Genomic DNA, 15382 nt, shown 5'->3' on the forward strand with positions numbered 1-15382 from the left:
TTGGTGTCGACCCTACTTTTTTTTCGTCTTGTAAAAAAAATGATCTCTGAAAAAATCCCGGGTACCGTCCGATAGTGCCCGAAAATAACCGCGCATTTGCGACTTCCGCTTTCGTTATCAATCATCTGAGTTTATGTGTTTTTTTCAGCATAGCTGTTAAACGTCACGTTTGACCTTACATGACCTGTGTAAGTGTCCAATAAAATTCAAATAAAATTTCCCGATGCTAGACACAGATGAATACACTTCATTTATTCCATTGGCTGATTTGAGCATACCACCATTGGAAACATGTCCGCGTATTTGTTACACTGTTTTTCTATGTGCTCAGCATCAGACAATTTTATTTCTAAATTCTAATGTAAAGGCTTGAAAGATAGAACAGTTTTACACTCAACTCTTGACATCAATACAGTTTGTGAGTGCACCTTTTGTTTTCAAAGGATTGCAAGCGCCAGAGCGTTTGTACTTAAAGGCTATGTTCTCATATTTAGTTATTACTTCCATATTCCTATCTGTGTACTAGTATATTTAAGTTCATAAAAGTATCACTTTTCCTTATCCTGATATTCGTTTTGGCCAAACCATTTAAAATTGTTTTCGAAATTGAACATTTAACATGTAAAAGTATAAAGTTTAAAACAAGCCGTCGTTCCAGCAGTAGAAGCGTGGCCTCACTATAATGCATTCCAACCCACCAGGTATCAGGGTCAGTTCGTGGCCAGTAAAATAATCGTTATATAATATAGACGCTATTGCGTGAAATAGGTGAACTGGAATTTTCTTTAGTCCAGAAATATGTTAAATAAAGATATTCAGCGATAAAATTATGGTATGTCAATTATAGATTCTTAATGTGTTTTCAACAATACCATGATAAATATTATTTTTGATTAATTAAACAAGAATTATTCTACCATATTGACTTATGTATTAAGCATGAGCGCGATGATACTCAATACTGTTAATAATCAAATCAAACAGCAATGCTCGACAAACCACTAAAACAGGTTTGTTTGAAGAACGTGCGTATAAATATTTGAAATATGTGTGGATACTTTGCGTGTGGCCGGTTGAGTAATATGTTTTAATTTCACTTCCATTCTTCTTTTGGTTTTCTGTTTTGTATCTATAGGTTTATGACCAACAATATGTAATAATGTAAAATAAGCCGCGAATCTCAGCGTGACTTCCCATACTGTGTGTGATGCAGCTAAGAACTACACAGAAAAAGACATTTGCTATCTTTGATCTCATTCATTGAACCTTTCACCAACTCCAACCACAATCAACGCCGTATATCTTTAAAAAAAGATATTTCCTGTTTCCATTTCTTCGCTAAAATAATGGATTCTGCCAGCTTTTTGATGAATATCTTTTACGTTGCTATGGGCACCTGTGGCTTACATCATTTTCACAAGATGGTGGACTTTACAGAAAATAAATCATGACGCTCTGCAAATATGGCAAATAACAGTCAACTTAACGATGGAGATCATACATTTAGAAGGGATTAATGAAATGCTTGTGATAATCAACGATGAATAAAACGTTTTAGATACAAACAACATATTTATTAGTAATTAACTCAGTAGATGTATGTCACGGAAACGAGTGTTTGCAAATTGTAAGCGTAAAGTTTAATTGTAAAGTTAAAACATCTGACAAGATTATTGTTAGAAATGGGATAAGACAAACATGGTTTCACTTATATGTTAGTGGATCTGTGAATAATCAGATTCATATGCATACATGTATGTAGCTTTATTATGTTTGTCCTGCTGTACCTGAAACAGCATGGAACGTAAATGGATATTGCAAAGTAAATATATTAATATTATTGATCCATGTGTATGGATGGTTCAATAACTGAATGAAGATGTGTCTTAGAGGTTAGTACATGTAGCATGGAATTATGGGCATTTTCTAAAACAAAAAGACAATGTATGGTTAACAAAATATTTTAATACACTGTGGCCATTGCAAAAGCATATGAACCATTGCAAAAACAAAAACAAAAACAACACCCTACCTACCCTACCGAATGTTTTTTCAGCCGTTACCCTAACTGTACAGTTTATTTTGTTTGGCCTAGATGATATGAATAAAAATGAAGTCATGTGAGGCCTTGAAACATATCAGTATGAGGCTTTGATAGCTCTGTATTGTTTAGTTCAGAACATGATTAACTTATTTCTCACCCAACATTTACCAAAAATTCTCTTACTTCTATTATGCAATGCTCATAAATAGTGAAACTATGTCAGAAGTGCTAAAAAATAACCCTGGTAACCCATATTGAATTATGTTGGTTGTTTAGCTCATCTATTTTTTGGAAAAAAAAGAGCTATTGTCATCACCTTGGAGTCGGCGTCCGGTTAAGTTTTGTGTTTAGGTCCACTTTTCTCAGAAAGTATCAACGCAATTGCATTCAAACTTGGTACACTTACTAACTATCATAAGAGGACTGGGCAGGCAAAGTTAAATAACTCTGGCATGCATTTTGACAGAATTATGTGCCCTTTTTATACTTAGAAAATTTGGTTAAGTTTTGTGTTTAGGTCCATTTTATTCCTTAAGTATCAAAGCTATTGCTTTCAAACTTGCAACACTTAGTAACTATCATAAGGGGACTGTGCAGGCAAAGTTATGTAAATCTGACTGGCATTTTGACAGAATTATTTGCCCTTTTTATACTTAGAAAATTGAAAATTTGGTTAAGTTTTGTGTTTAGGTCCACTTTATTCCTAAAGTGTCAAGGCTATTGCTTTCCTACTTGTAACACTTACTAACGATCTTAAGGGGACTGTGCAGTCAATGTAATGTAACTCTGACTTGCATTTTGACAGAATTATGGGCCCTTTATACTTAGAAATTGAAATTGAAAATTTGATGTTTTGTGTTTTGGTCCACATTACCCCTAAAGTATCATAGATATTGCTTTCATACTTGGAACAAATGATGTACTTTGGTATGATTTCACAAATGATGTCCTTTGGAATTATGTCACAAATGATGTCCTTTGGTATGATTTCACAAATGATGTCCTTTGGTATGATGTAACAAATGCTGTCCTTTGGTATGATGTCATAAATGATGTTGTTTGGTATGATGTCCTTTTGAATGATGTCCTTTGGTATGATGTCACAAAGGATATCCTTTGGTATGATGTCACAAATGATGTCCTTTGATATGATGTCAAAAATGGTATCCTTTGATGTGATGTCACAAATGATGTCCTTTGGTATGATGTCACAAATGATGTCTCAAATTTTGTCATTTGGTATGATGTCACCAAATTATGTCATTTGAAATGATTTCACAAATGGTGTCCTTTGGTATGATGTCACAAATTATATCCTTTGGTATGATGTCACAAACGATGTCCTTTTGTATGATGTAACAAATGATGTCCTTTGGTATTTTGTCTCAAATGATGTCCTTTGGTATGATGTAACAAATGATGTCCTTTTGCATGATGTCACAATTGACGTCCTTGCTTCGGTTTGTTGTCACAAATGATTTTGGTATTATTTCACAGATGATGTAATTTGGTATCATGTCACTCATGATGTCACAAATGATTTAATTTGGTATAATGTCACACATAATGTCCTAACATATGATATCACAAATCATGTCTTTTGGTATGATGTCACAAATGATGTCATTTATTATGATGTCACAAATGATGTCATTTGGAAACCTTCAATTGGAAATTGTATGTCCCATTTGGGAAAAATATATATTTTTTCACATTGGGAATGGGTGCCCCTACAGGCCCAAAATTTGAAGGAAAAAACACACACTGAATAATCATATCATTAGTCTGGAGTAACAATATACACATGAAATCATGAGAGTGCTTTTCATAGTAATCATTAATAAACAAGAAATGAATTGAAACTTTAAAAATTGGCAAATTGTAACTAGGAAACATGATCGATGCTGCCCTTAGTATAAGGCTAAACAGCTGTGCTGTTTCAGGTGGTACTGGTCAGTAGCTAAAAGCCTGTGATGTTTCAGGTGGTACTGGTCAGTAGCTAAAAGCCTGTGATGTTTCAGGTTAGTACTGGTCAGTTGCTAAACATCTGTGCTGTTTCAGGTGGTACTGGTCAGTCACTAAACATCTGTGCTGTTTTAGGTGGTAATGGTCATTCGCTAGACATAAGTGCTGTTTCAGGTGGTACTGGTCAGTCGCTTAATGCCTGTGATGTTTCAGGTGGTACTGGTCAGTTGCTAAACATTTGTGTTGTTTCAGGTGGTACTGGTCAGTCACTAAACATCTGTGCTGTTTCAGGTGGTAATGGTCAGTCGCTAGACATAAGTGCTGTTTCAGGTGGTACTGGTCAGTCGTTACACATCTGTGCTGTTTCAGGTGGTACTGGTCAGTCGCTAAACGTCTATGCTGTTTCAGCTGGTACTGGTCAGTTGCTGAACATCTGTGCTGATTCAGGTGGTACTGGTGAGTCGCTAAACGTCTGTGCTGTTTCAGGTGGTACTGGTCAGTCGCTAAATGTCTGTGCTGTTTCAGGTGGTACTGGTCAGTTGCTAAACATATGTGCTGTTTCAGGTGGTACTTGTCAGTCACTAAACGTCTGTGCTTTTTCAGGTGGTACTGGTCAGTCGCTAAACATCTGTGCTGTTTCAGGTGGTACTGGTCAGTCTCTAAATGTCTGTGCTGTTTCAGGTGGTACTGGTCAGTTAGTTGCTAAACATCTATGCTGTTTCAGGTGGTACTGGTCAGTCACTGACCCTGATTAACAAGCGCAGGCTGGAGCAGATGACCCAGGGATCTGAAGTCTTGGTTGTGGAACCCAAGAAGGTAATCAGTTTTATCATTTACGATTTAGAAAAGCACTTTGAAGCATTTGTAGTGCCTTGAAAATTCAAAGAACACATTTCTGTCTTTATTCAAGTTTTAAAGCCTTCATTTCCAACTCTTAGATACTCATGCGCCGCAAACAGAATACAACCTGAACAGACTGCGATTTACTCTGAGGCTGTTCTGGTTTAATTCTGGTTGCATATAGCCATTTTCACTTTGCTTCTGATTGGGAAAAGGATAAGTAATTCGCTTATGCCTCCACTTTCTGAGAGGGTTTGTTTTTGAAATCTTTAAGCCCTAGTCTGCTCATCCGTAGCAGTATTCTTTAGTCAGAGTCTTAGATTAAGGGATCTGAAGTCCTGGTCTTGGAACCCAAGAAGGTAACCAGGCAAAAATACTTTTGAGCCATGCTTTGGGAAAATGATGCTTAATTTATTGACTTTATGTGCCGAATGAGCCTGTGCAGTGTGCGCAGACTTATCAGTGATGACACTTTCAGCCTATACTAGATTTTCATTGAGAAAATTTTTCTTTAAAGAAAAAATTCCATAAAAGTAGAAAGTGTTGTACCAGTGTTATTCCCACACTTTCAGCGGGGATTTAGGGGATAAAATTGATAAGCGCTTGTCTGTCCATCCGTCACTGTATTACGCATTTTTAGTCTTAAGTCCAAACAGATCATTTGAACTTCAGCAAACGTCTGTGAACAAAGTACAAGTCACATATATAGTCTAGTCATCATAACTTCTTTTTTTCATTCTAAAAGTCACATTTTTAGTCAGTCCGATTTACATTGAAACTTCATTTACTCGGTCAAAATGATTTTCCAATAAACAAAAGGCCGAGTTTAAAACCGGGGCATGTAAGATAAAAGAACTAGGTGATATAGTTTATATCATTTTAAATAATTTGATTTTTAGACAAAAAAAGAAATAAATATCACGGTTATTTTCATACACTGTCCAATTTTTCATAAAAAAATGAATTTTAGTAGATTTGTGCTTCAAATTATGTTTTCAATCGTTTTAAGACAATTAATTACTAAGAAACAATTGATATTGGCAGCAAGAGATGTTTTCTTGCAGATTTAACACGTAGGTCGCAAATGTTTGTTTGTTAACAAAAGTCAGGGGTCATAAACACCATATACAGCGAAAATAGCCGACCAGAGAGAATACCGGGTTTGAGTGTAAGTGGTAAATAAAAAAATGTCTAGTAAACTGATTTTATGCAAACATTTGTCTTATCAAATATTTATTTTATGAACAGTTGCATTTTTTTATGTTATGTCTTATGTTGTTTTACAAAAAGTGCTTGACCTTGAAAATGCTTAAAAGTGCTTAAATTTTTACTGCAAATTTCAGTACGATCCTGGCCGACTTTGATGTTGTATGATAACATGCATTGCTCATGTGATTTGATAATGTGTTTATACTGTTACTGTCACGTGAGGTCAAGTACTGATAGCTCAAATGTTTATCTGTTAACGGTACAGACCAAAGTATTATATTAGTTGATTTAAGCCACCAGCGGGAGAGGTGTACTTTAATGAGTATAGATTTCTAAAGAATATTTATGATAAAGTGAACAAGATGGCTTCGTTTTCTCTGTCATCTGTGGGTAAAGGCTCTGATTCGTTTACAGACTTTTGTTGTTCGCCATGTCTAGAGCACAAAATTGACCAGTGGGCCGAGTTTTACTGTGATAACTGTCTAAAATTTTATTGTGTAAAATGCATAAACCTGCATGGTCAGTTGTTTGGAAAACATGTGACATATGGAAGGGGAGAGACAAGTAAATGGCCAGTGTCCAAGGAAGTGGAGGATTTCATTCAGAAATGTGACCTTCATGAAGACAAGCTGCTAGAGATGTTTTGTAATGACCACAATCAGCTGTGCTGCACTAATTGTGCTTTCGTCAATCACAGGTAATTTAGACATGTATTTGCTTTAAATATATTTGTTTTCATAAATAGACCTTTCAATCTATCATTATTCTGATCAATATTGGAAAATGATTTTTTTAGTTTGATTAATTTGAATAAAATTACAATAGTGGCAAATATTAATTATGCCTCCCTTCGAAGACGAGGGGGTATATTGCTTTGCTCATGTCCGTCTGTCGGTCCGTCTGTCGGTCGGTCCGTTCACCAGGTGGTTTCCGGATGATAACTCAAGAACGCTTGGGCCTAGGATCATGAAACTTCATAAGTACATTGATCATGACTCGCAGATGACCCCTATAGATTTTGAGGTCACTAGGTCAAAGGTCAAGGTCACGGTGACCCAAAATAGTAAAATTGTTTCCGGATGATAACTCAAGAACGCTTAGGCCTAGGATCATGAAACTTGACAGGTAAATTGATCATGACTCGCAGATGACCCCTATTGATTTTCAGGTCACTAGGTCAAAGGTTAAGATCACAGTGACCCGAAATAGTAAAATGGTTTCCGGATGATAACTCAAGAACGCTTAGGCCTAGGATCATGAAACTTAAAAGGTAGATTGATCATGACTTGCAGATGACTCCTATTGATTTTCAGGTCACTAGGTCAAAGGTCAAGGTCACAGTGACCCGAAATACTAAAATGGTTTCCGGATGATAACTCAAGAACACTTATGCCTAGGATCATGAAACTTTGTAGGTAGATTGATAATGGCTGGCAGATGATCCCTATTGATTTTCAGGTCACTAGGTCAAAGGTCAAGGTCACGGTGACCCAAAATAGGAAAATGGTTTCAGGATGATAACTCAAGAACGCTTATGTCTAGGATCATGAAACTTTATAGGTACATTGATCATGACTCACAGATGACCCCTATTGATTTTCAGGTCACTAGGTCAAAGGTCAAGGTCACGGTGACCCGAAATAGTAAAATGGTTTCCGGATGATAACTCAAGAACGCTTTTGCCTAGGATCATGAAACTTGATAGGTAGATTGATCATGACTCGCAGTTGACCCCTATTGATTTTCAGGTCACTATATCAAAGGTCAAGGTCACGGTGTCCTGAAATAGTAAAATGGATTCTGGATAATAACTCAAGAACGCTAATGGCTACGATCATGAAACTTCATAGGTACATTGATCATGACTTGCAGATGATACCTATTGATTTTGAGGTCACTAGGTCAAAGGTCAAGGTCATGGTGACCCGAAATAGTAAAATGGTTTCCGGATGATAACACAAGAACGCTTATGCCTAGGATCATGAAACTTCATAGGTACATTGATCATGACTCGCAGATGACCCCTATTGATTTTGAGGTCACTAGGTCAAAGGTCAAGTTCACGGTGACCCGAAATAGTAAAATGGTTTCCGGATGATAACTGAAGAACGCTTATTCCTAGGATCATGAAGCTTGATAGGTAGATAGATCATGACTCGCAGATGACCCCTATTGATTTTCAGGTCACTAGGTCAAAGGTCAAGGTTATGGTGACCTGAAATAGTAAAATGGTTTCCGGATGATAACTCAAGAACGCTTAGGCCTAGGATCATGAAACTTGACAGGTAAATTGATCATGACTGGCAGATGACCCCTAGCGATTTTCAGGTCACTAGGTCAAAGGTCAAGGTCACAGTGACAAAAAACATATTCACACAATGGCTGTCACTACAACGGAGAGCCCATATGGGGGGCATGCATGTTTTACAAACAGCTCTTGTTATGTGTTTATTTAAATTAGAATTTGTTGTTTAAGTATACAAATGAATAAATTACGACTATTTTACCTGAAAAGAGCATTTTGAGAATAGTAAAAACCTGATTAATCAGTGATTTTTTTTTGCTTTATATTTAACAGCCTGTGCCTTTTTGATTGGTAAAAAAGTTGGTGATAGACCATGAAATTGGGAAAAATTAAACATTATTATAAATAACAGTATACCAATTAATTATAAGTGAATGTTTAATTGCTTTCTTAAAGCTATATTATAAAGTACTAGGTAATTAAACTGCTGTATGATAAACTTAATGCACCAATTATTGAGTATATTTTAAAAAATTGATTCATACTTTGGGAAGTTTTGGCCAGATTTTGGGGATTTTTTTTATAATTTTTGCTATTGGGAAAAAGCCTTTTTATGCCCCACTTCGAAGAAGGAGTTTATTGTCTTGCTGGCTGTCTGTCGGTAGACCAGTCGGTAGACCAGTCTGAATGTCAGTAGACCAGTTCGTTTCGGATCAATAACTCGTCAACGAATTGACTGATTGGCTTGATACTTCACATGTGAATTGGCCTTGGACAGTAGATGACCCCTATTGAAATTGGGTCATTAGGTCAAAGGTTAAGGTCACTATCACACCAAGTGTGAAAATAGTTTCCGATCAATAACTCGTCAACCAATTGACCGATTGGCTTGATACTTCACATGTGCATTGGCCTTGAACAGTACATAACCCCTACTAAAATTGGGGTCACTAGGTCAAAGATCAAGCTATAAAACTAAGTGTGAAAAGCATTTCCGATCAAGAACTCGTCAACAAATTGACCGACTGGCTTGATACTTCACAATAGCATTGGCATTGGACAGAAGAAGACCCCTATTGAAATGTGGACCACTAGGTCAAAGGTCTAGGTCACTATCGCACTAAGTGTGAATATCGTGTCCGATCAATAACTTGTCAACGAATTGACCGATTGGCTTGATACTTCCTATGGGCATTTGCCTTGGACAGTAGATGACCCCTATCAAAATTGGGGTCATAAGGTCAAAAATCAAGGTAAATGTCGCAATAAGTGTGAAAATAGTTTACGCTCAATAACTCATCAAGGAATTGACCGATTGGCTTGATACTTCTTATGCGCATTGGACTTTGGCAGTAGATGACTCCTATTAAAATTGGGGTCACTAGGTCTAAGGTCAAGGTCACTGTTATACACAAAGTGTGAAATTGTTTCCGATCAATAACTCGTCAACGAATCAACTGATTGGCTTGATATTTCCGATGCGCATTGGCCTTGGACAATAGATGACCACTATTAAAATTGGGGTCACTAGGTGAAAGGTAAAGATCACTGTCTTAATAAGTTTGAAAATTTAGTTCAATAAATAACTCATCAATGAATTGACCGATCCTCTTGATACATCACATGCGCATTGGACTTGGACAATGGGGTCACTAGTTCAAAGCCCTGTTTGGGGGGGCATATGTCTGTGAACATTTGTTTTACTTTTACAATTGGGAAACAGCCTGTAAGAGGCTGTAATTGTGTGCAAAAAAAAAACTGTAAATACAGGTTTGGACATATTTTTATTTCATGGTCTTTTAAACTACATAAAAATAGTTATGTATTGTTTTCCTTTTAGACACTGTGCTAAAGTAGTGCTTATATCTGAGTCAGTAAAAGGACCTCTGCCAGACTTGCAGCAACTATCAAGAAATATTCAAACTGTTCTTGAAGATCTGGAGAAACTTCAGAATTATTGGGACACAAATATGCAGTCTTTGCAGGTTTCATACAACAAACAATTAAATGAAATACGGGACACACGCCAGAAAATAAATACAATTTTAGACAAGATTGAACAGAATACGATAAAAGAGCTAGAAGATAAGATGGCAAGTCTGAAAGCTTCTGTCCAGACTAATGTGGACCATTGCAGTAAGCTTCAAAATGAACTAAAACGACTCAGTAACACAATTCATGACATTGTTTATAAGGGTAAAGCAGAACTCTCGTTTATTGCAAGTAAGAAATGTGTGGAAAAAATTAATCAGTCTGAAACTTATCTGACAGACAACTTAGTTCAGGTAGAAAGTTCACTGACATTCCAGGCTGACAGTGATTGTCAACAGCACTTGTCTAAATTGTCCGGTCTGGGGAGGATTGTTGAATGTACTCAGTCTGTGCCTCTGCCTGTTGCCTCAAACAAGGTACTGACTGTGCAAGGAAAGGCAGAGTATAATGTGAGAATACCAAGTGATTCACAGAATAGTTTTAATATATTTGCAATATGTGTTCTCTCAAATGGTGAGATCCTTCTTGCAGATTATTGTAATAAAAGAGTAAAGCTACTAGATCATCAATACCAGGTTGTAGGACATTGTGATTTTACTGCGTATCCTGAAGACATGTGTCCAATCACCTCAAGTGAAGTAGCTGTTGCTGTGGATGTCTACAATATGACACATGAGGTTCAGTTTGTCTCGGTGAATGATGGGCAGCTGGTTAAGGGCAGGAAGTTACAGTTTCAACATAGATGTAAGGGTATTGCTAATCATCTGCAAGACCTGTATCTGACTTCTAGTACTGCACTTTACAAGTATTCAATGAGTGGGGACCTGCTTAGTAAGCTGTATGAGGATACATCAGCTGATCTCACAGGTAATATAATGGTGGATATATCTGGGTATATTTTGAAATAATTATAAGGAATTTTCAAATTTAATAATGCTGTTTACATATTCGCTTAAAAATCAAAGTGTTTATTTACTTTTGCAATTGCAGATAGTTATGTTTTCAAATAATAGACATTACACTTCCACCATAAGTAAATGAAACCTACTCAACAATAATGTCCTTCCTTTGACAAGTGTTGTTTTGACTTATTTTCTACTGTTTATAATTTGTATTGGTTTTAGAGATCTTAAATAATTCCATAACAGTATTTTTGTCAGCAAGCACTGATTATGTCAGTGAGTACATAAACTTACTTAGAAAATGTTATTGATGTGTACGTATTTGGGTTTTAGCATAAAATAAGCATTAATTCATAAATGTTTCATTGTAAGGAAAATCATACTCTTTTAATTAAAATAACTAGCTGGTGTGAATAAGATGTAACCGTGTCTTAATTAACATAATGATCCTGTAAAAAAATTCTACATTGATTCTACTCTCTTTTACAGTAATTAAGTGTGCAGTGAGTCCGTCAGGTGACAAGATATTAGTCACCAACATTTCCCACCACAAGGTTCTCACCCTGGACAGAGATGGCACAGTTCTCCACACCTTTACCAACCCAGACCTGATATATCCAGCAGGTATACATATGACTGCCCTGGGACAGGTGCTGGTCTGTGGAAGGACATCCAGAACTATCCTACAGCTTGATGGTGAAGGCAAGAAAAAGCTGGCAACTCTTGCTACCAGGAGTGATGGACTTGATGGCCCAAGGTCAGTCTGCTACAACAGGAGCACAGCATCCATCATTGTGGGTCAAATATCGTGTACACACATTCTTGTGATTAAAGTAAAATAGTTTTCTTTCACAAGATTCAGTACAAATATTTTAGAAACATGTACTTTTCACATGAAGCTTGCCAACACCAAACTCAGATTAAGTGTTATGTTTCATCTCATGATTCACCAGGTTGATTTATTTTGATGCTAAGTAATTTTAGATCATTATTAATGTCTTGTTCTGAGGAAACTGGGCATAATTCATGTGCGTAAAGTGTCGTCCCAGATTAGCCTGTGCAGTCCGCACAGGCTCATCAGGGACGACAATTTCTGCTTAAACTAGATTTTCGGTAAAAAGGGACTTCCTTAAAAGGAAAATACCATTTAAGCGGAAAGTGTCGTCCCTGATTAGCCTGTGCGGACTACACAGGCTAATCTGGGACGACACTTTACGCACATGCATTTTGACCAGTTTTCACAGAACAAGACACATTATGCTTTATTGCTGTATTCTCTCTGAATGATTTAATGTGTAGCCACAAAATATGAAAGCATGCTATCATTTGTGTCTCATAATCAATTGCATTGCTCTCATGCATATTTTTCGTTTGAATTGTTTATAATCTGCGTATTGCTGTTAACTTAATCTATATCTTGGAAATGGCGAATATGTATATACATGCTTTACTTGTTGTCATTTGTGATCACTCTACAATTGTTTTGTGTGATTATTATGTATAGTAAAATGAACTGTAGTGTGCAATTTAGGAGAGTTATTACTTTTTTATTTTATTCATTAATTATAATGATGTGTTCTGTTTAAAGAAATATTGAATTTCCTATAGTAACAATTAATATTTTGTACAGATTTCTTCCATCAACGGTTGTAGACTTTATTTTTGTTTATGACAATTATACATGTATTTAAGTATTTTAATTATGTTATTTTTCCTTTACTTTTCCCAATGTTTTGTGAAATAAAGAACTATTCATGATCACATTAACCTTGTTATTTTCTACGGGTGGCATTGATCAAATACCAAAATCAGGAATTAAATTTTCACATGTACATTCAGTTCAATATTGCATTGCATTAACTACTTTGTGCATAAGAGACATTCTTTTTTGTAGTGAAGTACCAAATGTACAATATTGTTTTAAGACCTGTATTTGCATTTACTATTGTGTTATGTTTAATGAACTGTAGACCCATTCCATTTGTGCATATTATCAAACATGTTAAACAAGTTACAAATCAAAAGCACTAGATAAGCATTAATTCATGCATCAAATTAGGCACAATTTCTAATAAAAAATGACTGAATGTGTGATGTATATCGTTGGTTTGGTAGTGTATTCACAAACCTAAAATGGATAGTTCTTATATAATAACTAATTAACTGTAAAGGTCTACTACTGTCAGATGTAATTGTTTATTACTAACATCTGACACCAAGCTATTTATTCTATATACAAGTCTAACATGTGACAGTGTGTGCTATGGTAAATGCAGAGCGCACAGGCTAATCTGAGACGACACTTTAACCCTTTCAGTGCGGGAACCGAATTTTAAAGGCCTTTGCAAACAGTTTGGATCCAGATGAGACGCCACAGAACGTGGCGTCTCATCAGGATCCAAACTGTTTGCTATTCTGATAGTATTCTTTTGAATGATCTGTCATGGGCTCCTCAAGGAAGCATTGAGCTTAAATTTAATTATGTACCTTGCTTACTAGATTCAAGTTTAAAGGCTTCATTTTTTAAGTCCTACAGCAGCAAGTTTAATCGTAATGAGTATCATCAAATAAATATCAAGGTTAGAACATGTCGTTGGTAAAGTGAGTATAGATATGAATTGTTATCAGCCTATAACAACCTTGGTTAAAATATAACTAGGACGTCAATATGTATGCACATGTTTTCTGCACTTTACTGCAGGCTTCTAAGGTGTGTGTGACAAACCAACATGAAGCGATGGAGTGCTAGTATAAGATTTAGGGCAGATTGATTCAAAACAAGCTCTATCTTGATTACCCATGAATGTTTTTATCATCCAATACACTTGATAATAATACCCATATTTGAATAGTGGCGTGCAAAATGAAAAAATAAATGAAAAAAAGAAAACAATAATCTTTAAATTCATAACCAATATCTTCAGAGTCATTGTTAAAGGCATGTATTAGCACTTAAAACGGTGATGTTTAATAATGTCCATAATTATTAAAATACTTGAATCGTTGAACTCAAATAAGTTTATAAAAATGAGATACTCATTCAATGAACGAATATAAGTATTTTCTCCCAAACTAATACAACTACAAAGTCAAATGATCATGTTTTACGTTTTACAACGTCTTTTTGCAATATACGCTACCGACCGACCAACAGCCAGGCAAATATCATTGTTACAATTTAAGTTATTTGACGTATTTATGCGGTATTAAAAACGTCTTGTTACATTATACTTGGAAGTTCGGTCCCTGATTAATCTCCAAATTAGATGAAATATGAATTGATCATACATTCTGATGTTTGAAAGTATTAGTTGGCACACTTTTGTTTCTTCTTTAGATCGATAGGGAAGTATTGTTTAGGATACGAAATTTTGTTAGGAATTACAGGCAGCATAGCCATTTTACAGTCCGATAAAGTAATAAACTGTTATTAGTTCAATCACTTATTAATATTTGATGAAAACGATTGGTTATTACAATTTGATTACAAGTTGTTTGAACATATACATGTCCTTTTTGTTTTTTCTGAAACGTTGATTTTGGATAAAGATTACAAAACATTTAGATGTATCGCTATCCGTAAGATTTGTTTTTTTCTTCTTCCCTAATGTGTTTTCAAGTGTAATTCTCCTTCTGTCTAGTATTAGTAGAAATATTTTTAATTTCGATAAACTAGTTCATAAATTAATTGTAGCGAATAAAAATGAGACATAGCATGCAAGTATGTTTGCTAAATATACACATAATTACATCCCCTTTAAACGTACTTATTAAAGTGCATAATAAAGTCATGTTCATTGCACGAAATTGTCGCATGTAATGCGATTACAATTGATAGCTAATCGCATGACTTTAAGCACATGACCAGTAAAATATGTCACGGCCATGATGTTTATACCATGCAAGTTGTCTTAAAGCAATCAGAGCAGCAGTGGACAAACTAATTGTTTACAATTCGCACTATTTTAACACTACATTTTTCGATGTCATTGTTCTTTTTTTTAACGTTAGCTTGGCAAATCAAATCATAATATGCATATGAATGCAATTGAATACTTTTCAACTAAATCGTGTTGAAAGGCAGCAATCAATACCAAATACAAAGACATATTTGCAGACACTCGTTAACACATCAGAAATATAGGATCTGGCACGAGTTGTCATATCGTACCATATTTTATTAAA

General features: G+C 35.5%; 2 protein-coding genes across 7 annotated transcripts in view; both read left to right on the forward strand.

Annotated features, from left to right (window-relative positions):
* The window catches only part of LOC127849049 (uncharacterized), a 45479-nt gene extending 39106 nt beyond the window's left edge, over nucleotides 1-6373 (forward strand). The window contains exons 6-7 of the mRNA XM_052381771.1: nucleotides 4734-4825; nucleotides 6193-6373. Of these exons, the coding sequence (XP_052237731.1) occupies nucleotides 4734-4825; nucleotides 6193-6213 (113 nt within the window). The 3' untranslated portion in view covers nucleotides 6214-6373. The remainder of the gene's footprint in view (nucleotides 1-4733; nucleotides 4826-6192) is intronic.
* LOC127847745 (zinc finger protein 596-like) overlaps nucleotides 6281-15382 on the forward strand; it is a 289933-nt gene continuing 280831 nt past the window's right edge. For all 6 annotated transcript variants that reach the window (XM_052379859.1, XM_052379858.1, XM_052379856.1 and 3 more), the window contains exons 1-2: nucleotides 6281-6755; nucleotides 10144-11068. In XM_052379859.1, coding sequence (XP_052235819.1) covers nucleotides 6421-6755; nucleotides 10144-11068 — 1260 coding nt within the window. In that variant the 5' untranslated portion in view covers nucleotides 6281-6420. The remainder of the gene's footprint in view (nucleotides 6756-10143; nucleotides 11069-15382) is intronic.

The sequence above is a fragment of the Dreissena polymorpha genome, chromosome 10, assembly GCF_020536995.1.
Source record: "Dreissena polymorpha isolate Duluth1 chromosome 10, UMN_Dpol_1.0, whole genome shotgun sequence".
In the NCBI taxonomy this organism is placed as follows: Eukaryota; Metazoa; Mollusca; class Bivalvia; order Myida; family Dreissenidae; genus Dreissena; species Dreissena polymorpha.